This window comes from Lampetra fluviatilis, chromosome 5 (assembly GCF_964198595.1).
Source record: "Lampetra fluviatilis chromosome 5, kcLamFluv1.1, whole genome shotgun sequence".
Taxonomy (NCBI): domain Eukaryota; kingdom Metazoa; phylum Chordata; class Hyperoartia; order Petromyzontiformes; family Petromyzontidae; genus Lampetra; species Lampetra fluviatilis.
The window spans coordinates 19,412,984-19,439,449 of NC_136279.1; the positions used below are offsets into that span (position 1 = coordinate 19,412,984).

General features: G+C 50.7%; 1 protein-coding gene across 3 annotated transcripts; it reads left to right on the forward strand.

Moving 5' to 3' along the window:
- ASPSCR1 (ASPSCR1 tether for SLC2A4, UBX domain containing) lies at positions 1-25,168 on the forward strand. 3 transcript variants are annotated; one of them, XM_078857110.1, is made up of 17 exons: positions 1-112; positions 2,654-2,709; positions 3,559-3,673; positions 6,998-7,098; positions 8,278-8,338; positions 9,353-9,426; positions 9,875-10,307; positions 14,576-14,635; positions 15,487-15,635; positions 16,299-16,380; positions 16,776-16,842; positions 17,803-17,865; positions 18,236-18,288; positions 21,587-21,638; positions 21,881-21,950; positions 24,214-24,383; positions 24,913-25,168. In XM_078857110.1, the coding sequence occupies exons 1-17, from the start codon at positions 26-28 to the stop codon at positions 24,921-24,923; spliced, it is 1,704 nt and encodes a 567-aa protein (XP_078713236.1). In that variant the 5' UTR covers positions 1-25; the 3' UTR covers positions 24,924-25,168. The 3 variants fall into 3 exon arrangements, with proteins under 3 accessions (XP_078713236.1, XP_078713237.1, XP_078713238.1); XM_078857111.1 differs by having other exon boundaries at positions 9,875-10,298; XM_078857112.1 differs by lacking the exons at positions 21,587-21,638; positions 24,913-25,168 and having other exon boundaries at positions 24,214-24,352.
- Positions 25,169-26,466: the final 1,298 nt, after the last annotated feature.

A 26,466-nucleotide genomic window follows, 5' to 3' on the forward strand; every position in this document is an offset into this window, starting at 1 on the left:
GTGGGGGTGGTGGGTGGCCCCTGTGATGGCGGCGTCAGTGACAGTGTCCGTCTTGGCTCCCAATGGCCGGAGACAGAACGTGCGGATCGGGGCCAGCACCCCGCTCATGCAGGTCAGTCGCTCGCTCGCTCGCCCGCCACATTTCTTGTTTCATCCCCGCAGCCCAGAGACGCGCGCCGCCAGGAGGCCCGACAGAGACGGCGACGCAGCGACGGGGGCCCGTCATTGTTGTAGGCCGCCGGCGGAGCCTACGGCGTTGCCTAGAAAGTGGCGCCCAGCGACGGGGAGGGCGACCCGCCCGTCTGGCGACGACGCCACCGCCGTCGCATCGGCGTCGATTTTCGCGATTTCGTACTCGTGATCGGGGAGGCTTGCGGGTTCGAACAGCTCGCAGCGGCTATGCTTTGCGAGTGTTCACGATGCTGAATTGTGTTGAAAGTCGGAAGGCAAAGGTTGGTTTGACGAGGTAGCTGGTAAGAGGCCTCGTCGCCCTGAGCCAGCGGTGGACATTCCACATTTCTATGGCGGCGGCGGGAGTTCTTTGTATGACGGCAACAGGTTTTATCCACCCTGACAGATCTGTGGGATTACACAATTGGCAACATTGTTTTTGTGAAACGATCACTGGTGAGGATGGCCTCATTGAGAGCCCACGGGACACGCTTTGTGCGCGTTGGGGCCTGCACTGGGACACATAATGTTGCGACAGACCGTGGTGAAAGGAGGTAAGGCAGAGTGCGTGTTAGAAATGATAAAAAAAACTACTTCCAACAAATTCCGTGCGGAGTTGGTCGGCGACCCGTGTACTGCACTTTTTTTTTGCTATTTTGTTGTTTTTTCCTGGATTTTTCTGTTTGGGCCGAATGGCTCAAAGGGGGGCTATACTGTACATAATAAATGAAACTGAAATGAAAACTGAAAACTGCACTGCCATCTACCGGCCATCCATGGCAGGGTGGGTGGGAGATTTACTTTTTTTACATTAACGGCGCATGAAAAATATATAAGAATGGTTTTTTACCCTTTTCTGGCAATAAAACAGTTGTGTTCAGATGTTCAGACACCAAATAGATGATACCTTTTGCAATGAATTTGAACATCTTGACACAGCTATGTTTTTTTTCTAGAAAGGGTAAAACCTATTATATATAGTTTTCATACTTTGATACTGGCAAAAAGGGTCCCATGTTGTAGCTGCTCACGCTTAGCTATAAATGTCCTGATAGTTGCATTGTCTCTGTGCTGTTCGCCTTTTGGCGTTCTTTGGTCTGACACTGGCAAGACAAAGCCACAAAGAAAGCTGTCTCTGGTGTATGCCAATCAGTTTCACAGACAGTGCGTATATTATCAGAGCCGTGTGTTGTTTTCATGATCACCACAATTACGTGTGGTTAATACAGACTTGATCCCTCGCAAAAGGTTTCTATTTGATGTTTGAACATCTTAACACGAATGTTATTGCCAGAAAGGGTAAAACCTATCCTTATTTTTTCATACTTTGATTCTGGCAAAAAGGTCCCATTTTCTTAATAGTGCAGTGTCATCATCTTTCCTGGGGTTGAGGGAAACGAGTTGGCACAATCTGGTGGGATGTCAACCAACACTTGTCGTGTTGACGATGGGTGGACGAGGCTATGTCATAGGCGTGCGTGTGGCCCAGAATCGGTGATGTTAATAGCACATGGATATAACTGTTCGTTAAACGGTTATTGTTGTAACTCGCTGACCTGTCCCTACTGGACAAAGATATTCGCAGAGACGTTATAAACACTTTCCTCAAATCCTATTGGAGAAAACAAATGGATGAATGGCATTGGAGAAAAACACCAATCCCTTAAGTCTGAAGACTCGAACCCCTAACAACCCCTGCGGTGGTGGTGGTGGAGTTTCGGGGGGGCTGAGTAGAATTGATTTCTTCTTGGTTTTTTCGGTAAAGTCACGTAGAAGGGAAGTAATAAAATAATAAAAATAAAACATAATAAGATAATTCTCACGACGTTTCGGCTACAACGCAAGCAGCCGTCTTCAGGTGAAGAATGAGACACTGCCAAGCTAGGAGCTTATATATAAGCTGGGTTGGAGGTGGAAGAAGAGCGCCTTAACAAAAGAATGTGCATATCAAGGGGAATTTAGCATATTCATGGAAAATGCGTAGGAGGTGGGCGGGGGGGTTTCAAAGTCATATTATGCCCATGCATTATGCAGGATCAGCAGCACCAAAGGTAGGGGGCAGGGGGTAGCAATGTAGCCGAAACGTCGTGAGAATTATTTTATTGTTTTATTTTTATTATTTTATTACTTCCCTTCTACGTGACTTTACCGAAAAAACCAAGAAGATGAATCCCTGCAGTCACGAAAGATTTAAATCGAAATTTAAATCGAAAAATAGAATTGATTTGCTCGGCTCCCCTCTGTTCAATTTATAAACTCCCAAGTGAGATGACAAAGCTTGGGTGGTGGAGAAGACATAGAGAGATAATGAAATGACTCCAGAGATGGAGACGACAGAGATATGTTGAGATGAGATGTAGGACGAGAGAAAAAAACTACTGGACATCTGTAAAAAAAAGTGCTTCATAGCTCATCAGATTCATCCAGGCTAAATAAAGATTCTGAAAATGCTGTGCATCGGTTTTTTTTGTCGCTTCCGCAGGTACTGGAGGAAGTTTGTAAGAAGCAAAACTTCAGTGCCGACGATTATGACCTCAAGTGAGTGACATTCGCGTGCATGTGGGACGTCCACCTTCATGGGAATCTCCTTAAACTTCACGAAGCTCACAGTATTGAGGTCACCCGAATCCTCCACTACCTCAACCCAACCCTATTCAAACCATCAATAGCTTCATAACTCTATCCAAGACTGCACTGACTTACCCAACGATCCAGTATTGTAATTCCTAGCCTTAGCTTTTCCATCCCTACTCTACCTTGCACGACCTTAATAGAGTGCTCCTGATGTAGCATTAGCATCTGGAATCACCTGGCCACTTCCAACACTTAACTTTTATAATCCAACCCCCACCATCTCACAAAAAACAACAACATTGACCTATGTCAGTGTTTCTCAAACTTTTTTGGCCAGCCGATCCAAACCTTTTCGCAGACCATCCAGCCCCCTATATCTCTGTTGGCAAAACGCATGAACTAATCTCTCTAAAAACCAGTATTACAAAATTATTCATATTACCGGAACATATATATTTTTTCACAGCTTTAAGGTTTCTTTTGGGCGGGGGGGTGGGGGGTGCATTTATATCTTCGGGTTAGGGTGGTTTAATCCAGGTAGTTTAGCTAACTTAATGTTTATTTAACATAAGTAAAACATGAATTCACGTCACAAACAAAAGGTATAAACATGGTAATTATTTCCGGATCAACCTGCATTTGCATCACAGCCTCGCGGATCCCCTTGAGGACCATCGCGGACCACTGGTGGTACCGTGGACCACGCTTTTGAGAACCACTGGGCTTCGTTCTCCACTGCTCTCGCTGCCTATTTCAATTTCTCCTCCTTTACCTGAACCTCCTACTCCCTGTTACGTCCATCGGACCCCCCAGATTCCAGAGGAGCATTCTGGACCTGAGCATGCAGGGACGTTTCGCCAACCTGCCGAACAATGCCAAGCTGGAGATGGTGCCGAGCTCACGGCAACGTTCCTCCGTCGAGGCGCAGGTGAGATCCTGTGAGGTGCTCGTCTCTTCTCTAGACCCTGCTGTGCCCATTAACCCCAACCCCTTTCCCCGTTCCGAGATGACCGCAAGTTGCTGGGTGCGTCGTCCCGTTCACCGCTGAATCTCAGAAATGCACAAGCGGGTTCGGCGTTTATTTTATTTAGAGAGGTGTAGTAGCGCCGTTCTTTTTAAAGACATTGTACTCACCGCGGAGAGCCATAGCGAGACGACCGCACTCCAGGATAGCTGGTGCCAAACCGTGCCACACGCCCTCCCCGCATGGCCTTGTGGGAACCTCGGTGCCGATAATATTAATTTATTTTAGTTCTTCTGGTTCCGTTCCGATGACGTACACGTCCACATTCGTTATCAGAACGGAGTCGGAAGAAAGACAGATAACGTACACATACATCATTGGAACGCTTCCTTTGTCTGGCAAAAACCCAGAGCTGTGTGGTTATTCGGTAGCTCGGCCTGTGGGACGTGCCTCACTTTCCACAGGAGTCAACTGATGGGATGTCGTCCAGATGTTTGTAATGCCCGTGAGCTTCTCCTGTGATCCTACCTGGATAAAGTTAGGAAAGATTAGATTGGAGAAATGTGAGCCTGACTGTTTCAGGCTAGCATGAGCATTCCTGCACAGGGAGACATTTACCAAGAGTAGCAAAGTAGGTGGTGTTATGCTGGCTGCGAATACGTGAAGCTAAGCAACAATATAAAGACAAATAATCCTTCCAATATAGCCATATCAGACTGTCGGGGCAAGTGATGTTCGTGACCACCTATGAAAACCGGCATGGCGCGTGAGGGAACACACTCAAGACATGCAAAACAACAACAACTCTTATTTATCATTAAGTCGCGGCGACGTTACCACGGCGCTTGTGCCAGGTTGGGTGCACTTTGAGGCCACGTGAAGTGTCGAAGGGTCGCTGACGGGAGGTCACGGGACAGACCCAGGTTCCACGGGTTGACTGACTGAGATGACTGGCAGATGCACCAGCTGTGCCCCCTACTGTGCCAACAGATGCACGCACACACACTTGCGTACACGCGTGCACGCAATCTTACACATACCGCCCAAATTGGCGAAGCGCGCGAGCCTACGAACTGACAGGACGGCTCGCGATGCCCCTGTGGCCCATGTTGCTCCCACATGTCTCATCCGGTGAACTTCAAAGAGCGCACGGTGGTTTTTACACGGGGTGGGCCGCTCTCCGCCGAGTGACACCTGTATCGAAAAGGTTAATCCGGCACATGCCGCCACCACCGCTGCCGGCAACGGATTTGGCATGAAGGGGGGGGAGGGGCATGGGCGTTGGGGTAGCAGCAGCGGTGGTCTGGCTCTGCATGCCCCGGAGGCCGGCGTGACAAAACGGGAGCTCTTCATTTGATGCGGCAGGAATGTGTCAGCGCCCTATCCACTGCTCCAGCGTCGTCGACAGATCCATCTCGCGTGCGCGTGTGTGCGTGTGCGGCCATTTGACCTGGCCGGTGGAATTCTCTTGAGCGTTGTTTCGTAAGACATCAACGCGATGAGCGTCATGTTGAGCGTGGCGGCTTTAATTGCCGTGTCAGGAATGGCTTGGCGAGTCGGAATCGGAATATTTGTTCATACTGGAGGAATCTGATGAGCTATGAAGCTCTTTTTCACAGATGTGCAGTAGGGGGCACGGGGTCAGAACGTTACAACAACAAACAATACGAAACACATTAGGAGTGCAAAGTTAGGAAAGGTAAACAAATCAGTTTTTTTTAAATCTACAAATTAAACTAAACTATTTTTATGTTACCAGGTAAAGCCCACTGAGCTATTAACATCTTTTTCAGAAGCGATCTGGCCACGAATGATAGCTCAACAAAGTGGCTCATGATGTGGAAATTGATAGCAACAAAATAATCTAAATAATATGAATGCATGTTTGTAAAGATTACATTTTGAGATAACATTTTTGGAAAGGCCCTGCTTTGGAATGTTTGTCCGAGTTAACTTTTTCTTTAATGAATTGTTCTCAGTTTTTTTCTCAGCATTATTATTTGATATTTGTGTCTTTGTAACGTAATAGAAAAATAATAATTTTGCTTATTCACAGAGGAGCCCTCTGCCATATTTATCAGAAACAGCAATGAATTGGGTCGCTCCTTGCTCAATGCAATGTAAGATGATTAGTTTGGTACGATATGGTCAGCATTGTTGGGCAATGTGCTAGCTCAGGGGTTAGGCAAACTTGCGTCTCCAGAGCCACTTGTGGTTCTTTAAGTACTGCAGTGCGGCTCTTGAAATTTGAAAGAAATTACCCTCATTGTTATTTTGGTTGCCGACCCTGAGCATGGAGGTCCAGTTTACCATAGAAGTCCAGTTTACCATGGAAGTCCAGTTCACTATGGAAGTCCAGTTTATCATGGAAGTCCATTTCACCATAGAAGTCCAGTTCACCGTGGAAGTCCAGTTCACCATGGAAGTCCAGTTTACCGTGCAAGTCCAGTTCACCATGGAAGTCCAGTTCACCCTGGAAGTCCGGTTTACCATGGATGTCCAATTTACCATGGGCAGCGGTCAGCAACATGCGGCTCCAGAACCGCATGCGGCTCATATTATGGACTCTTCAAGGGCATTGCGGTCCTAGAAATATTGGCTATTTTACCGAATTCGAAAAAATTACTCAAATTGTTGTTTTCATTGCCGACCGACCACTGTGCGAGCTAAACCACCCCTTCACATGTGCCCTTTTGCCCTTAAGGTGCTCGCTAAGAGCATTTGCCATATCAGTCTGTAACACTAAATGAGTGGTGAGCTTTGTCTTCATATTTTTTAAACATATGTGAGATAAAAATTGGTTAGTGCCCTCATAAAATCCCGGCCATCATCATTCAATTCCCAGCAATAATCTCACATCACATTGAATGCACACCACCAATGCTAACTCGGTGGTAATCGGTATCTAAAGCTAACCCTGCCATTGGTCCACTCATCCCAAAATAATTTTACCTGGTGTGTGTGTGCACGCGTGTTTGTGGGGAGCGGTAGTGTCGTTTGCACGCTGCACTACGAACCTAACGACCCGAGTTCGACTCCCGTTCGTGGCCAGCACCGGTGATAATTATCTGCACTGGTCCTGGGCCTCCCTGAGGTCGACTTGGCCTCAAATGAGTACCTGGCGCGGTGTGTAAACATCGCCACTAGGGAGACAAAGGCGGCCAGGTGTGGCGCTAGCCGCCCACCGCCTCGTGCCGTGCCGGCCTTCATAGGTGCTACTCGCTAACAGCACTTGCTCCGATCGTCTTACGAGGCTACACAGGGGATCTTTCTCTTCGTTTCCCTCAGGTGCGCATTGCTCTACAGGCGCCGGACGGGACGAGAATGCAGCATGGCTTCATGACGAGCGCCACCCTGTGGGACGTTGTCACGAACTTCCCGCAGAGCAGGTGCCGAGTCTGCGAAGCAGAGGAAAGGGCCAGACTCCTCAATTGCACTCGTGAAATGAGAACAAGTATCGCCCTCAGTATCACTCCACTCGCTCCCAGTCTATTCCACAAACAACATCTTCAGAGATCCTTTGTTGACTCATCCCTGCGTACCGCCACCCCCTCATTTCTCTCTACTCATCTCCACACACTCTCCTGCCTCTCACCTCTCTACTCCCCTCCACACACTGACCTATCTCTCCCCCTCTCACCTATCTACTCCCCTCCAGACAAACTCTTTCCATCTCTCCCCTCTCATCTCACTCAACTCCCCTCCGCACGCTCTGCTGTCTCACTCCAGCAACCAAGGCTTTCCGCAAAAAGCCTCCAGGCAATCTTTTCTCAGTGGGAGGTCGCTAATTCTCATCTGCTGCCCCCCCATATTGTGGAACTTCCTCTCTTCCCCGCTGTCCGTGCTGTTGGCTCCCTGTCCCCTGTTCAAGTCGAGCTGAAGACATTCCTCTTCTCTTCTGCCTGTGACCAGGACTGCCTCTCTCTATAAAGTAAACACTCCTACTGTTTCCGTACAGCGCCTTGAGATGCGTTCTCATTTTGCTGCCGTATAAATAAAACGTCGTATTGCAATAGAGAGTAGTCTCCCTCGGTTGCCGCTTTTAATCCATTCGACGAAATCTACCGTTAGCCGGATTAACTGTTAATCGATTATAGGAATTGCATGTTAAAAGCATTAATCTGTTCCAAGACGGTCGGAAGTTGACATTTTTGACCCTAAAAACATCGTTTGAAACCAAACAGAAGACGTATCATGTAAGCAAAGCCAGTCGAGGTCTAAACGTTCACAAATGGGCGTCGCCAATTGGCTGAGGGCGTGGCTCAGCCCCAATTACATGCACTCAGATTGACCGAAATTGGCGTCCGCGTGCGTAATGTAAACACACCGTTAATCTACTTTTTTACGCGAGTCGAAACCATGGGATACTATGTATGGGAGGCAAAACTTTAACCGAAAAACCGTGAATCGATGTCACTGTTGAACCCAGGGACTGCTGTATAAGACTCAATATACGTACAGCTCTCATCTGCTAGATAAGCCAACTCCACACTCATATTGAGTGTGGCGACACTTTGGCTCCGAATGCGTGTTGATGTTTCTCGTTTTTTTTTCTTCTTTTTTTCCAGGTTGGTTGTTGAGCAGCAAGGTGAAGGTTCGACTCCTGCCTGTGTGTTCACCCATGACGAGGTGCGTGATAAGAGCTGATGCTACAGGGGGAAGGCTTCACTGGGTGGGGTTTTCTCAGCCTTGTCATTTTACTCAGTGGTTCTCTACCTTTGTTTGGCTACCGTGTTACCCCCCGTCCCCACCCCTTGTTGCATTTAGTTTCAACCGAGTACCCCCCTCCCCCACTTGCCTGACCCAACATGGTTCTGAGAAATCAATGTACAAATAATGAACATCAATATTTTAACTCAATTGTCCATTTTGTGAGGTATCCTAACTTAGCTAGAATACCTCACAAAATGCTTTTTACGAGACAAATGTCGTCAAATGCCACCATAGTATACTCGATAGAGAATATTGTTTCGCGCAATAAACTGGTGTGATGTGAAACACGTGCAGAATAAAGGCGTCCATAAAAAAGACGGTATTTATACGAAGAGTTTTGCCAATGGTGGACACTCCTCAAGGTGAATTTGCGTAGAATTTACCACCCCAGGTGGTACCCATCAATCAACCCCCTTGGCTCAGGGACGATATGTCCAGATTAGTTTGCCGGGGAAATGGATCTAGTGCATTGCTTCCGTGCCTCCGTTGATTTTCTTTGTTTTGGAAATCGCAATGGTTCGTTGTTCTGTGGACGATGCCGTGGGTGAGTCTTTTGTATTGCGAAATCTTTGAGTATCCACCTGGTCTTGCGATGGAACCTTCTTTAATGGTTTGCACGAGTTTAGGAATATAAAAAAAAATGTGGCAAGTGAACGAATTGATGAAGCGCAAGAAGGTGACGTATTAAAACCAAAACTGTCTCCGTGCCCCAAAAGAGCATTGGATGGCTCCCTTATCGATTGCTACCAGCGATGGAAAATTGACATTGCCATGGCCGAATCCAGTTTCAACGTGTGGCGGGACTGCTTTTGACCTCCCTAAAATAATATGGATGTTTATAAATCACCCTGGCTTGAAACACTTTCTAATTGTGTGTATAACAATGCGGTACCCATGTGTGGGTGTGCGTTGTGATTTTATTACCTCCAGTATGTTGGAGAAGAGGTTCTGAAAAAGACCACGCTTAAAAGTCTGGGTTTAACGGGCGGCAGCGCCATCATCAGGTAAGCATTAACCTAGCGGTGAGTTGGGAATTATGGTTAGGGTTATGGTAAGGATTAGGTTAGTTTGGTCGGAGTCATGGCTAGCAGTTCGGGTTTTGATTTGTGTTAGGGTTATAGTGGGGGGTTTGTGGTTGGGGTTTTGATTGTGGATAGGAACCGGGGTTGGTGCTCTTATGAGGGCTATGGTTATGAGTCTTGATAGAGTTGGTGGAGGGTTAAGAGTTATGCTCAGGTCAGGCTTATGGTTAGGTAGTTATGGCTCTGTTTAGGGGGTAGTGCATGTTTAAATAGCAGGGCACAGTGCCCACGCATTCATGAATACTGCTTCACCGCTAGAACCCCCTTTAACCCCCCCCCATCCCCACCAGAGCTATACCAGCTGCTATGTCGTTAGCGTGGCCGCATGAGGTCACGCAAGGTCACGACACCGCGCCGTTGTTCCGCGCAGGTTCCTCGTCAAGAGGGAGCTGACCTCCTCGTCAAGAGGGGGCAGACCAAGTGACGGCGAGGGTCCCTCTCAGCTCCCGGCCGACCCTGGCGACCCCGGCGACCTCCAGCCGGAGCCACGAGGAGGGGGGTCTCCACGGCCCGGCACATCCACGCGGAAAAACAACAACGTTGGCGACGACGACGACAATGACGATGGCGGCAACAGGACGCCTGTCGCCCCGTTCGTGGCATTTGGCGGCGGCGGTCAGCGGCTGGGGGGGTCGGACGGAGGAGCCGCCGGTGGTGGTGGTGGTGGCGTCGCCGCCGCTCAACACCGGGTGGTCCCTTCTACGTCGGCCTCTGCCCAGGGTAGGGCAGCCACGGGCCCGACACAGGCCAAGAAATACCGCGTCGACCGCGGGGAGGAGCAGGAGGTGGAGACGGTGAGCCAGGCGAGTTGCGTGGACTTGGTTCGCTCTAGCGGCTGTAGGGGTTCACCGGAACCGACTGTTGTGCTGGGCGCGACTCAGTTTGCATTCAAAATAACAGCAAACGACCAATTTTTACGCGCACGACAAGTCGGTCGACTCGCGGGTCGCGTGCGGCTGGGTGAAGCGTGGTACTCCCACCACTTCCAAGACGCAGTAGAGGAGGCCAACTACCCTCTGGAGGGGCTCTTAAGAGCTTCCCCGAGTGGAGGGTCCTCCTTCCGTCGTCAGCGGGAGCGCGAACGAGCAACTGGAGGTCTGCTCCGTCCCGCCTTGAATCCGCGATTTTGCGATCGTTTTCGCCCAGCTCGACATGTTCGCTAGACACGGCCGCGCGGCCGATCCGCTTCCACGTTCCGGTCTCCCCTCAAGGTTGGTGCCGCCCGTGCGACGGGCAGAAAATCGGTCGTGCAAAAAAAAGCGTACAAGCGCGCGGAGGGAGAAAAGCGACATGCGCGCGCGGGCGCACGAATGACCGCATTTGTTCGATGCGTTTGCTTACGCCCGCACGCGCATGCTTTCCCGCACGTGTGCGCTGAGCGTAAGCAGGAAACCCAGTGACCCGAGTTCGATGACCGGTCACGGCTGACTGTGGCCAGTGATATCAAATTGACTCCTTGTCTTATTTTAGCAGGTAAGGCCCGCTGAGCTAGAGAGCTCTTTTTTTAGAAGCAACCTGGCCACAAATGATAGCCCAACGAAGTGGCTTATCATGTGGAAATTTATATCAGCCAAATACTCTAAACGCATGTTTTAATGGTTGGAACCTACTGGTTACACCAGCCTACAGGGGATTATTGTGTCCGTCCGTCCGTCATGCAGGGAGGGGCAGGGTGGGGAGGGGAGGGTGGGGAGGGTGGGGCTGGGTGGGGGGGGGGTGGGGAGGGGCTGGGTGGGGTGGGTTGGGAGGGGCTGGTCACCCCGTGGTGCCCTTATAAAACTCAACGTTTAACCTACTCACGCCGGCTTGTGCCCGCCCTCACAGTCGGGCATATTTGCGGAATACAACACGCCGCCGTTGACCCTGGCTATCGACCGAGCAACCCAACGTTCCTACCAGCTCCCTCCGCAGGAATGTGTTTAAATGTGGAGGGAAAACCGGAGGACCTGGAGAAAAAGCCATGCGACCACAGGGAGGGAGAGAGAGAGAGAAAACACGCAAACTCCAAATATACAGGGGGGTCAGGGTCGAGATCGAACCCACGCCATCCTGCATACCAGGTGATGTAGTTAACATCTCACCATCATGGTGCCGAAATGACCAGAGTGGTGAAGTATGCTAAACAAACCACAGTGACCGACATGCTGTGGGGGAGGCCTTAATGCGTTGGTGGATGGAGAATAGATGGCATTTATTTACTTTGTTTATTCGCAGTGTAACACAATGCCTTGTTTTGAAAGGGGCTTTGTAGTTTTTGGTTCGTAACGGCGTGAAGAATCCTCGGATGGATGGACAGATGCAAGGACGCAATTACAGATGTAGACATTCGATTTCAGCTCGAAGAACCCAATGAGCTACAACGATCTTTGTCCACAGACGGGTGTCCAGCCCCCAGCTGCTCTGCAGTGGCGGAAAACTAGAGAAGAATTTCCATAGGTAGATTGAGTACCAAGGCACAGTATTAAGTAACCGATCTGCTCCATTAAAATTTCAATGTCCCTGTGCTTTCAATTGCCAGTGGCTGGGCCCTCTTTGCTGCCGACACAAATGAGGCCACGTTTTCGCGCTCAGCAGAGATAGAAGAATCTAAAAGCCAAGCACCTGCATGCCTCGTCGTCGCTATGCGGAGAATTCTATTTGGCGACGGGGAAAAAGAGAGAGACAAAGGAAGCCTGTAATTGGCGTCAGCTGACGTACTGCTCAGCGTCTTGTTAATTGGTCCTGACAGGCGGGTGGGTGGGTGAGCGAGTGAGCGTGTTGCGTGGGTGGGTGAGTGGGCAAGATTGTCTGAACCAGTCCTGGGCCCTCCCGTAGATCGATTTGGCCTCAAATGAGCACCTGGTGCGCTACGTAAACATCACTACTCGGGAGACAAATCTGGCCAGGCGTGGTGCTGGCTGGCCACCCACCCTCTCGTGTGCTTTACCAGCCTTCATAGGTGCTACTCGCTAACAGCACTTGCCCCAAACATCTCTTAAGGCTACACAGAGGATCTCTGTCTTTTGGGCCAGTGAGCAGGCGATGGAGCAGGTGTATTGAGTGATTGAGAAGATGATGGTGATGCATCCTTACGTGGCTTGGCAGTGAATGATCGGGTCAAGCATCCAGTTTGTAACGACGGACACGACGAGTGGGTTTGGGTTAAGACAGATTAGGTGCCCTTTTATTATAATCGGCTTAGAGCTTACCAACACGTTGGGGGACTCTCTTTTGGAAGGGAGACCTGGGTTTAAATAGCACCGTGGTTTTGTTGGGCTATGCTTAGAGCAGAGGCTCGTGAGCCTCGGAGCCCACGTTAACTTTTTCGGAGACACCCAGTTAGACCTCTGGGTAGGTGTGGGGGGGGGGGCATGGGGGCTAGCGGAGAGGAGGCAGAGTGTTTGTTAAGGCAGGCACACTAACGAGCTGCTCTGATGGGGCGTAACGAGGGGGTGGCGGGTCGCAGCCGTCGTTTCGCGTCAGCTCATCGCGCATCCGTCTGTGAATGGGCGCCAGCAGCCGCATTCCTGTGTGGCCCGAACGGCGGCAGTGGTGGCGGCGACGGCGGCGGCGGTGGCGGCGGCGGTGGCGGAGGCGTTCAGAGTTTAACAACAGAGGCCGTTTAAGTTGAACCAGAGCCGAAACTACGGCTGCAAATAACTCGGGATTGTAACGGTTTACCAATTTGTCGTTGTCTTCAGCAGTGATGGTTAATCCACTGCTGGATGAAGGCCTCGCGCCGCCGCCACGTTCGTCGATGAAACGACCCACCCAGCACCTGCTCTACACGCGAATCCGATTTCATCGCTCCATCTCCTCGGTCGTTTGTGCTCTCTGGCATTCTCAGTTCCTTGGCTGCCGCTCACTATGCTTGACGGTTGGTCATCATCCCTTAATTTCCTGCACCTCCGATTAGCATGGTTGGCTATGTACAGTGTGAAAGAAGTTCAACATACATACATTTTAGCAATGTGTCCTTTGGATCCCCGGTTTTCTTAATCGATTGAATTGTGTCTATAAGCTGCATACCTTCTCTGATCTGTGTGTTCCTCTTCCTGCTTCTTAATATAATTCCACACATGCATCTCTCTCCAACCGGCTTTTTGGCGTACTTTTCACGTTTTGTTCCGCCTTGATGCTGTATCAACGGTTGTAGGAGTTATAAGGGATTGCCAATTAGGTGTCGTCCGATTAATTTGATCAATGTTTTTTTTTTGTGGCCATGGAGATAAATCGCCGTCGCTGAGAATACGGTGCCAACTTGCACCGGAGAAGTGTTCCTCGTTGCAACCAAAGCAGGCCGCGACTTTTCACCCACAGCGTCGCCTCCCGTGCCGAACGCGACTCGCTGGGTTTGACACTTGGCAAACTCACACCACAGAAAACTCGCTAAATCCAGAGCCGGGGGGCGTGATTAGTCAATAAAGTCAATCAAGCGACGAAACATTCTTTCCTCTACTACTGTTTTCGTGGTCGATGGCTCGGGGCCCAATAAAAAAATTAAAATAGCGGCCGCCTGATATCCTGCCACCCAAAGGCGAAACTTTTTCTTCCCCATCCACCTTCGTGCTATTCGATTTAGTCGAGTGATTCTAAGCAGATTATCTACAGAGGAATTGATACTGGTAAGAACCTCCTGATTACACCAGCCCACGGGATTATTGTGTCCGTCCGTCGTGCAGGGAGGGGTTGGGTGGGGAGGGGCTGGGTGGGGAGGGGAGGGTGGGGCTGGGTGGGGAGGGGAGAGTGGGGCTGGGTGGGGAGGGGAGGGTGGGGAGGGGCTGGGTGGGGAGGGGCTGGGTGGGGAGGGTGGGGAGGGGCTGGGTGGGGAGGGTGGGGCTGGGTGGGGAGGGGCTGGTCACCCCGTGGTGCCCTTATAAAACTCAACGTTTAACCTACTCACGCCGGCTGGTGCCCGCCCTCACAGTCGGGCATATTTGCGGAATACACCACACCGCCTTTGACCCTGGCCATTGACCGAGTAACCCAACGTTCCTACCAGCTCCCTCCGCAAGAATGTGTTTAAACGTTAGTGTCGGGGGCAGCCTGGCTCTGGCTAAACTCCCCCATCCCCTGCCTGTGCTCTGCGTAGATCCAGCCGGCCGGGCTGTCGCACGCGAGCCAGGACTTTTCATCGGAGGAGCTTGCACGGGTGGGTGACGTTCACATCTCGCCAGCGGCCGTGTGGTCAGATGCGATCGACTCGGTTTGCGTCGCATGTCGGGCGGCCGGAGTTGATTTGGCAGTGATGGTGACGGTGTTTTTGATTGCAGCCGCGATGATACCGTAATAATAATAATGTAAGTTGTTTATCCACCAAGCGTCGCTCTTTCAGAAGGGTGCTGATACATTGGGAGGTTTGGCCAGTTGCATTTTTAAAGGGTTACGTTTGGCAGGAATCCAGAGCACCCGGACAAAACCCACACACTCACGGGACTGTGTGCGTAGGCTTTGAAAAATCCCACTTGCTGTACTGCCATCGCCTGGCTGCTTTGCAGCCGAGTGGATTTTGGGAGCTTTATTCATCTTCTACGTGATCCCACTAACCCTCGTCTCCCAAGTGATGTTACGGAGGGACTTCTTGGATTTGACTGGGAGACAAGTCGGATCTTAAATATAAGTTAGTGTCATTCGACCGAGCGGTGCTGTCATTTCAGAGCTTGACTCGCAATTCTAAAATCACATAGAGTTGAAATCCGAGGTGGTAGGACAACTCAGCCTTGGTGTCACCAAAATGAGTACATTGTGGAAACTCAGCTATGGTTGTACTGTGATATAGACTGGCACCCGCCAATGGTGGAATTTCCACCATTGGCCTAACCGTGTCAACAGATAAACGCCACCCCATGTTCATTTGAGCAGAGACCAAATCGACTAACCAACTCGCCCCTAGTAGATCGAATAAAATTTAAATTACTCAACTGTACAGCTCTAACACTGTAATGCCTGCGCATCCAATCCTCGCCTCCCATTCCGACCCCTCTCCCCTGCCCCTCGACGCAGCCCTGTGAGCGCCAGGTGCTGGTCTTCAACCCGTCGCTCGACGTCTCTCACGCTGGCGGCGCAGCCACTGGGGACGAGCTGCCTGACGAGTTTTTCGAGGTGACGGTGGACGACGTGCGCAGGAGGATGGAGCAGCTGAAGAGGGAGAGGTGTGATATGAGTCGGTGTGTGCGTGCGTGTTTTTGTGTATGATGGGGAATGGTAGCGTAGTGGTTAGCGCCGCTGCGCTACGAAACCGGCGACCCGAGTTTGATTCTCGCTCACGGCCAACACCGGTGGCATTTATCTGAACCGGTACTGGGCCTCCCCTAGGTCAACTTAGCCTCAAATGAGTACCTGGGTGCGGTGTGTAAACATCAGCACTGCGGAAACAAAGGCGGCCAGGCGTGGTGCTGGGCACCCACCCCCTCGATTGCTGTGCCGACCTTCATAGGTGCTCGCCAACAGCACTTGTCCCAACATTCTGTTATGGGGGATCTTTTGTCTTGTCTGTGTTGTGGGGAGTGGTAGTGTAGTGGTTAGTGCACCGTGCTACTAACACGGCAACCTCAAGTTCGATTCCCGCTCAGGACTAATAACAGTGGTGAATATTCTTGTACCGGTCCTCCCCTAGGTCCACTCAGTCATCCATAAGTACCTGCTGGTGTGTAAACAACACTGGGGAGACAAAGGCGGCCGGGCGTGGTGTTGGCCACCCACCCCCTCGTGTGCCGTGCCGGCCTTCATAGGTGCTCGCTAACAGCACTTGCCCCAACAGTCTGTTAAGGTTATATTGGGGGATCTTTGTCTTTGTGTGCTGTCTGCATCATCAGGATCAAGATGGAGGAAGCTCCCCTTACCACCCAGGCACTCAGAGAGTCGCAGGAGCTGGAAAAGATGAAACGCTACCCGCAGGTGGGTGAAGGCATTCCCTCCTCGCCCTCACCTCGTATGTGTGTATGTTGAGCTTCTTTTGCACCGTACACAGCCAAGCTAATTGGAGGTGTGGGGGAAGGACAACAAACTAACATGCACGACTAATAAAGTACATGAGATTAAAAGACAAATATCCCCCATATAGCCTTAACAGACTGTTGGGGCAAGTGCTTTTAGCGATCACCTATGAAGGCCGGCACGGCACACGAGGGGATGGGTCGCCAGCACCACGCTCGGTCGCCTTTGTCCAGGTACTCATCGCGTCGCCAGCGTTTTTCTGCAGAGATGGCTATGTGGAGCGGGCTCTCCGCGTGAGACCGTCCTGGGAACAGGGCCCCGTTTGAGCAGCTGCCGTCCCTGTCTCACCACGTTAGGTCGTTATCCGAGTGCAGTTCCCCGACCGAAACATCCTGCAAGGGGTCTTCAGGCCAAATGAACCAGGTAAGAGCTGCCCCAGCCCACAGCAATTTCAGGTCATCATCCGCATCATCAGCTGAGTGAAGGCCTCCCTAAGGGCGATCCCACCTCTCATCATATTTTATACTTGTAGAGCGCCTTAGCACAGGGCTGTCTATAACGTGGTGGCTCAAAAGCGGTCACAAAAATAGAGCGAATTGAGATGGCAGGGGCAGTGCGATGGCTCAAGAATGAGTGACCGTAACAGAGGGAACACGGGGGTTCACGACAGGGCAGGGGAGGGACAGGAAGGAGTGGAGGGGAAGGCATGGGAACAGAATGGGCGAAGGAGAAGAGGTGAGGCTTTCAGGGAGGAACGAAAGGAAGTTAAGGAGGGAGGTCTGCTTAATGTACCGGGCAGTGTTGAGTCTATGGGCAGTGTTGAGTCTATGGTGCAGTTGTTGAGTCTATGGTGCAGTGCTGAGTCTATGGGCAGTGTTGAGTCTATGGGCAGTGTTGAGTCTACAGGCAGCAGCGTTGAGTCTACAGGCAGCAGTGTTGAGTCTACAGGCAGCAGCGTTGAGTCTATGGTGCAGTGTTGAGTCTATCGGCAGTGTTGAGTCTATCGGCAGTGTTGAGTCTATGGTGCAGTGTTGAGTCTATGGGCAGTGTTGAGTCTATGTAGTGGATAACAAATCTAAAATTGCATCTTGAATCTGCTGTTATTAATGCATACGAAAGAAGAAGAAGAGCTCTGAAAAATAACGAACAGCTCGGTGAGCTTTACCTGTTCAATGAAATCTTTTTGTGTTGATTACGATTCTGGTGGTGATGATGACGATGATCACAGCACAGAATTTAACGATGAGCCACAACGCTCACAGCTACCACCACGTTGATTCATCTACCTTTGTTTTTTTTAACGAATAGGGCTTAATCGAATCGTGGACGTTTTATTAATTTGAATCCGGAAATGCGCATGACCTGTTGCCTGTGACTTGGCAGTGTGCGCGCTGGTGGAGTTGGTGAGGTCGTGCCTTGAGGAGCCAGCCCCGCCCTTCTACCTGTGTGAGTGTGGAACGCACGACAACCACACGGCTCTCAGAGTGCCTCACCCGAGCCCCTTGCGATTCACCGGTTCGCAACAAAAGATGCAGATCCCCCGCGCGCAATGCAGAGTCGCCGGCGCAAATGATGTTCGCGACCACCTATTGAGGGACGGTACATCACACAAAGGGGGTGATTGGGCAATTAACCACTCCCAGCCACCTCCCCTGTGCCGATGTTTACTGATCGTTAACCTTCGACCCTTGCCTTATCTGATACAGAATCCAGAACCATTTGTCTCATCCGATGCGTCCGTGACTTGAGGACGTGGTTTTGAACGCACGCCGTGTCTGTCCCTCCCCGAACCTCCCTGCGTCTCCCCGCTGCGCAGACACTGCCCCTCCGAAGCGAGTGCTGGATGCTCCCACACAGACGCTGTTCAAGGTGAGCACGGCCGTGCACTCGTAACGCTTCACGCGGCTGTCTTGTCCATCTGTCTTGTCTGTTCATCCATCCGTATGTACACAAAAATCAGTTGTAAAGAAATGAGTTTTCAATCTAGATTATTTTTAAAGTGCATAGCTCCTCCAGTGGCTTCCTAATATCGAAAGCAAGAGCGTTCCAGACAACCGCAGGAGCACATCTGTCTATCTATCCATCTGTCTGTTCATCCATCTGTCTATCCGTTTGTCGGTCTGTCTCCATCCGTCTGTCCATCGGTCTTTCTCCATCTTGTCTATTTGTTCATCCATCTGTCCAACCGCCTGTCTGACCATCCGTCCATCCGTCTGATCATTCATCTGTCTGTCTCTCCATCCATAACAGAGGGGGCACTATAACTATCGTAAAGGTAAACCGGTATTAACCAACATACTGTTGTATAAAGTTGTGTTCCTATTGGGGACTTGCGCTCTTAAAAACGGAGCCAAATTTATCAAAGGGTTGCCCAAAACCTTGAGACACACACCAGAGCTAAAATGTATCTTCACAAATATGTAAAGTTTGGCCCCCAAAGTCCTCATTAGCTTCCGTACTGCTAATTCAATACTTCCGAAGACGGACGCATATTGGAAAGCATTACATAATCCGTGCGTCTTCATACATTTTTTTTACTTCTTCTTAGCTGTTGTCTTTTCTTCGCAAATGTTATTCCAACTCGGCTATCGACGTAGAGTCCTTTTGGAAAGGAGATATCGCACAACTACTTCTGAAATCCCTGCAAGTGACTTTATCCGTGGGGCGCCAGGGTGGTGCGATGTTAACTCCCTCGCCTGGTATACAGGAGGTCGTGCGTTCGATCCCGACCCTGACGCCTGCTGTATATATTGAGTTTGCATATTCTCCCCGTGGTCGCGTGTTCTTTTTTGTTCCGGGTCCTCCAGTTTTTCCTTCCGCATTTAGAATCAACGTGCGTTCGTAGAGTATTTGGCTGAAATGAATTCCCACGCGATGAGCCACTTAGTCGAGCCACCATTTGTCGCCGTGTCGCTTCTGATAAAGGAGCTACACAGCTCGGTGGGGCTTAGCTGCGAAGATAAAAAGTTTAAATAGTTTTATCCGCACACTTGGGTGGCGTATTTTCACGAGTGCCCTGCTACAGAGAAATGTTCGTCACCTGGCTGTCAAACTGTTACTTTTTTTTTTCTCACAGCTGCAACTTTGCAAAAATTATGTGAAAACCCCAATTTTTATGTTGTTAGGCTTTTGTTGTTGTTGCGCAGTCGATATTGACATGGGCTGACAACGGAATCTCGCTCCGCATCGCCCATTAGTGGGCTACGTATGGTGCCAAAGAAGTTCAACATACGTACAAACATTGAATTGTAACATATTCTGTCATTTACAGGATTGTTAACTTTTACAAATTCCACCTGCATTACCAACATGATCAAATGTTTACGATTTTTCAAGCTCGCCGTTAAATAAATGGATGAACTGCGTTCCAAGTGGACCCAAAACCTGTGGGGTGGGGGGGGGTGGAGTGCACAAGGGGAACAATGCGTTCCCCCGTTTTCTCGCTAACGAGCTAAACAGCCCGGCCTAGGAATAGCTCCTCACGGGCTTCAAACGGGGGCGTGGAGGAGAGCGAAAATCACTCTCCCGGGAAGAGAGAGGAGGGAGACAGACAAAGAGAGGAAGAAAAAAACCTTAACCGTTTTCACGTCCGTAATTTTTCGTCCATAACTTATCCTGCGGCAAACAGTTTTGAAGACTCCTTTATTTTCTTAGACTTTTTTTCTTTCTCTCGAGTTTGCAAATATGCGCGCGTGTGGTTTTCGAATCAAGTGTCCACTGCGCAGGACTTGCCGGTAGCTTTATTCAGCGGCGGCGGCGGTAGCAGCAGCAGGAGCAGACACGGTCGCGCTGGAACGTGCTTAAATCGATTATTTTGGCGGCTCTTCGCCGTAATAATAAAGCGCGGGGCGAGGTTTGGCGCGTGCGCCGTGTTTACTGCCGGAGCCCGGAATCTCTTTGGCCCCCGCTCGCCCGGACAGATGCGAGAACGTGAAAAATGAATACGCCTCCGGCTTAAATTTGTTTGCATTTGCTTGAGCGCATTCCCATCGTTGTTCGGCTCTTGTCAGCTTCGCGTTTTACAAATCACTGGCTTATTAGCGTGTGTTGGTTGAAATATTTCACCTGGATGAACGCGGCGAGCTTCTGATGATGATGTTGGTGGTGCGTACGCACCGTACGCAAGTTATTTGGTGAAGCTCTTGTCGGTTGGCAGTGGTGAGTGTTTTTGTTAATGATTATAATGATGATGATGATTACTCGAAATGCAACATCTCATTTTGGAAGGGTGCCCTGGGTGTCAGCTGCCACACGCTTAGCAAAACGCTTGCATAACACGTATGCTGACATTTTTAAACATATATCACTCTTTCAGTTTGGATTCACACAATAAATATAACATATAGTTGCGTTGCATTGTGGGTTTCTTTCCCACAGTGCTCCGCCGCTCGTGTATCCTCGACCCCGGCGCGGGTGTTCTCCGTTTCCTTTGCACCGTGCTACTTGGCTTTGATGAGATTGTGCGTTGGAGCATCGTTTCCTTCATCGAGTTCTTCCTTCATATCTTTTCACATCTGCCTGTCCCTCCTTGAATTTGCCATTGCTGAAGCACGATACGATGCGGATCTAAATATTGTGCCACTGCGACCGCATCTCAAGGATGTGTAGAGAGAGCGAGAGAGCGGGCGTATTTTGTGTTTGATTGGTCGTAGGCAGAGGAGAAAAGGGAAGTTCTTGGATTTGAAAAATCGGGGCAGGGTGTCGAGAGCACGGTTCGCTGGGGGAAGGGATTTACAGACCATGGGTGCTGCAGATGAGATTAAGTGACTCATACTGAGCAAAGGTTGACCCTGAGGCTTTGATTAAAAAAAGCCTTGGTTGCTGGAGAAGAGCGTGCATGTATGCTGAACTTCTTTCACACTGTACGTAGCCAACCATGCAATCAATTAGGAGATGCGGGGGAAGGACAACAAACTACATGAAAAAATATGTTCTTAAGAAATTAGTTTTCAATCTAGATTTTAAAAATGCATAGCCCCAGTGTTTGTGTATGTGGGGGGGGTGGGGTGAGAGACCGGCTAGTCCATGCAGGACCTTGAAGACAGTGAGTGTGATCCGGTATGCGTGAGTGAAATGTGCCACGCGAAAGAAGTTGTGCTAGATGACTGAGCGAGCGAATAAATATATCCGCACGTTGCTTGAAGGGTCCTCTTGAACTCTCGTGCAGGCAAACCTCTTTCCCACCTCCCTCGTTCATTTTGGCTGCACGGTGAAGAGAGGTGAGTGGCGAGTGACACACACACACACACACGGGCGCTTTGGCACATACCCAACTGTTGTTGAAAATTTTGTCGCGCCTTTGCTGCAGCAGTTGGATTGTTGGGTTGTGTGTTCCATAGAAGGTGGCTATGTAGGGATACATGCTGCTGCTACTGTTAGACGGAGCGGTTCTCGCTTGCGCTGTCCAGTGCCCAGTGCCGCTCTTGGAGGCTGTCGCTTGTGTGTGCTGCTGTTGCTACAGATCACTACCTCAAGCTGGCTATCCTAGAGGCCACGGAACCACAGGTCCATGCTGATGCCATCCTCTGCAGGTGAGATTGTCAGCCAAAAGGACGGGATTCTGCAGTTGTTGGCAATTACTGAACACGTTCTATAGTCAATTTTCCAGTTATATCCCAAGCGCAGTGAGCTGATGCAGCACACCCCAGATGATATCCGAGTTCACGACCTGACGGAAGCACAAAGCGGTTTGAGAAAAACTTCATCAAACGTTGGTGTCGGATTCAGTCGTGAAGAGTCGAGAAAGCCCGCCGGGTTAGGAGCTCTATTGGTCAGAAATTGGTGAAAAAAATCGGTTTAAACGTAAAAATGTGTTTGTAAATGTGACGGTCTTGTCGAGTGTCAGGTTAACGACCAAAGCCTTCGTCATAAAATTGCCACGTAGCCCAACCCAAACACTAATGTGTCTCATCAATCCAATTCTGCGGTCGGCTTTTCCATTCGGTGACTCTCACAAGGCAGTGTGACCTCATGTTAGACAACGGCCCGTGGAAGGAGATATCGCGGAACTGCTGCTGAGGTCCCATCCCTTCAAAGTGACCTTTTCTATCCACACGCCCTGGCAGTCTTAGTGCTCAAGAGTGGCAAACCAGAGAACGGAACGCACACGAGGAGATGGAGCGGTGAGATCGGTTCACACGCAGGAGCTAGCTGGATCTTTGCATCGCGGGATGTGAGAGGTGGTGGCGGTGGTTTGGGTGGGGGGTGGGGGGGTAGGAGGCCTTCATCCAGCAGTGGATCGATCATGGCTGACGACGACGATGATGACGAGTGCTCGCTGAAGCAGTGCTAATACTTCAAAACTGCAGGTCGTCTGCATCCTCTTGTTTTCAAATCACAGAATGCTGTATTTGACAAGACAAGTAAAATTTACGGAGTAAGTGCTGTATCGAGATTTAGCATTGGCAGCCTTGAAGTGGGCCGTATGCTCACATGCGTGCAAATGCCTCTTACGGTGCTACACGATTGACCTTCGGGTATTCACAGAAAGGTATTTGAACGTCCTACTGTGTACAAACGGAGCTCCTTTGCATTAATGCAAATAGTTGAGGCGTTTGAGTTATCATCATCAGGCATGATCAATCCACTGCTTGATGAATGTGTCTCAATCCATCGTGACCGTCGCGGTGATGCGATGTAACCAATCCGCGGAGGCGGCGTCTGCGCACGAGCCGATTTCGCCGCTCCCATCTCCTCTATGAGCAACGACCTCGAACGCATTCCTGCGCCTGTGAGCATTTTTTCGAAATGGTTTTCAGCTCTTGGCCTACCCCCACCTTGCACCTCCACCCCTTGCCTGTCGGTAGTGGAGTGGCGGGGGGGGGCTGGGGGGGTGGGCCGGGGGGGGGGGGGTGAGGAGGGGGCTTTGCTTCACTCGACCTGGCTCGTGGCCACCGTTGGGGCTTGGACAGATTTTGCGAGCGCGATGAAAAACTACTTCCAAGAATGCGAATAGGGAAAACGGAGAAGCGATCTTACGATAAATGCCGCACCCCGAGCGGGCCAGGGATATCGCTCGAAGCCGCTGGCGTTTTGTTTACACCCGGCTTGATGAACAAATTACACCCCAGAGGTGGCCCAGTGACTGGGGGGGCTAGGTGAGGTGGGGGGGGGGGCGGATGGGGGGTGTATGGGTAGGAAAGAGTTGGTAGTTGAGGCACTGATGCTAACCAACTCGCGTTGGAGCCACTGAGGCAGCGTCGCTGATATCCATGGTTCGGATTCGATTGTCCTGCGAGTTGGGACAGATTATCGTACGTAGTTCATTCCATGGTCTCATCTTGTGTCCGCGAGAGGCCCGATTATTGGGGCTCATCCCGCAATTCCGTGATGCTTGCCTCTATGGACGTCCACGTGTAAGTAGTGATCGTGATGAGGCGAGCCGCTGGTCGCACGGCGCGGTAAGTGAACGGTTTCAGGTGACTGCTCAGAAAGATCCGTAAAGAAGGCAACTGGCGCGCCATTCATTTGTGTCATCGTGAAGTTTATCATCGTCATTGTCTTCGTCGTCGTTGCCATGGTCCACTCGGGAAACTGCTCGTTGGCAACTTTGTCACTCTGATACCAGTAGCAGCCTTTACTTTACGCATGGCCCAGCGCCGACTGCACGGTTGGGCGACAACGAAGACAACATTCTAAAGTAACAGAATCAAATATTTATTTATACTGTAGGAATTTGATTAGCTCTACAGCTCTATTTCACAGATGTCCAGTATTGGACAAAACCCCTTGCCCCCAGTATTGGTGTAGAAGTTATGGAAACATCCATGCGTGTTTGTGCGTGCGTGCCCATAGTGTCCTTCCCAAGACTCCAGTCCCCGGCGCGGCGGCCTCAGCGGCCGTCATGTATCCAATTCCCGACTCCTGCGAGGCCTGCGATGATGACCCAGAACCCGTGGCCGGGCCGAGCCACGAAGCCTCCAGGCCGCCAACTGCCACCGTTCCCAAGTGGCTAAAGCTGCCAGGTGAGAGAGCCACTTGAGGGATAGACGAAGAGCCTCCTTCCCGTCCCACACCTCCCCCACCCTCCCACCCACTGCCCCACCCACCCTCCCAACACCTCTCCGCATGTCCCAGTCGCCGGATGTGGACGAAGCTAGCGACTTGGGGGCCGCGTTGGAATGAGCGCTCGTTCTTTGTCAAAATAATTCACCTTCCCCTCCGCGCTCGGGTGCGAGAGGCTTTGATCCAGGGCCAAGGGCGCACGAGACGGGAGAGTTTGGAGTGCGTGTGCACCAGCTTTTCCTGGCAGTGCCTCCTCCACGTGCTTTCCCCTCTTCCCTCTCCATCCCCACCACTGCCGCCAAAACCGCTGCCAGCACCGCCAACCATTCCAGCTTCGACGTAATTTTCTCAAACATCCCTGTGGCTTCCAGAATTGTTGACTGCCGATGCTGGTTGCCCGAAGAAAACCAAAAAAACTCCGCGTGATGTAAAAAAAACAATGTAAATAATACTCGCTTGTGATTTTGCCTGTGTTGTGTTTCTGCGCAGGAAAGAGGTGAGCAGACCTCCGCCAAGTCGGCGTTTTAAAAGGAACGCCGTTTGGGGAATCGTCGCAGAGTTTTCGCGCGACGGGTGTTTGCCGAACCGCCGTGTAAATTGCACTGCGGGTCGCCTCGCTTAAAAACAAAACGCGAACGATGCACTCTTAAACGCGAGCGTAACGACCGAGGTCTGTTGCGTACTTTTCTTCCCGCACTGGAAATCCGAATTGTTTGTCGATGTTTGTAATAAAGGACGCGTTCTGGTGGCAGCCGTGCCTCTCGTGGTGATGTCCGGCTTGCGGAGGAGCGGTGAGCAAACGTGGTTTGAGCGGTGTTATGACCTGTGTTGTGCTGAGGTGCCTCGCTTCGCCGAGCGAGCGGTGGGCTGAGTTGAGATATTTTAATGCTCGGGCCGACAGTCCACTTCGTTTCTCAGGAGCATTATTTACGACACCTTTCCATCACCTCTGAATCCAATCGTAGTGACACTGTCATCTACATTGGCTCTGATCTGGTCAAATGTATGACATGGTGATGGTAGTGACGATGAAGGTGGTGGTCACCACGGTGGCTAGATGTTAACTACCTCACCTGGTATACAGGAGGTCGAGGGTTCGATCCCTGTATATTTGGAGTTTGCACGTTCTCCCCGTGGTCGCGTGGACTTTTCTCCAGGTCCTCCGGTTTTTCCCTCCACATTTAGAAACATGCGTATAGCGTATTTGGCTGCTATAAATTCCCATGTGATAAGCCACTTTGTTGAGCTATCATTTGTGGCCCGTCGCTTCTGAAAAATAGCTATATAGCTCAGTAGGGCCTTGCCTGGTAAAATTTAAAAAAGTTTACTTTTTAGATGGTGATCTGAATTATTTATTATTACGCTTGTTTACCAGGGACACCTCATTTCTTCTGGAGGATCCTACCAAGATTCGAAATATGAGGGAATTTTCTTGCCAAGTTGCGCAATCCCAATTGAGTAATGTGCAGGGAATCTTTCACCATTGCGATGTTTGGCCAATGCCATTTACATCGTATCGTGTTCCATGCCATCGGAGAAACCCGATGCAGAACAGGGGGAGCGCATACTCCCCGCACAACAGAGGTCGCAAACGGGTTTTGATTCCTTACCCGTACCCGTACCCGGCCGCACCAGGGTCGCAAACGGGTACCCGTACCCGGCCGTGTACGGGTAGCCGGGTATCGGGTAGGGTACGGGTATCGGGTACCCGATTGCGACCTCTGCCGCACAATGGACATGTAACTTGTGGAGATGAGATCATGCAACTCGTGACAAGGGTAAAATATTTCAGGGAAATATGACCGTGACTGAAGTGCGGTGCCATGGTCGGGTTGTCTCGAGCGCCAGGCGAGAGAGGTGGTGCTTTCGGGCGCCTCTTCAAAACTCGCACATCGAACGTTGCCGCTGCTGCTGCTCGTGGTGGTGCTGCTGCTGTGAATGTGCAGCGGGACGCTGATGATGCCCGCGTTCCAGACGGACAGGGTCCCGTGCTCCCGGGGTCCTTGCTGTGTAGAGGAGGAGGAGGGTGTGAGTCGAGCTGCA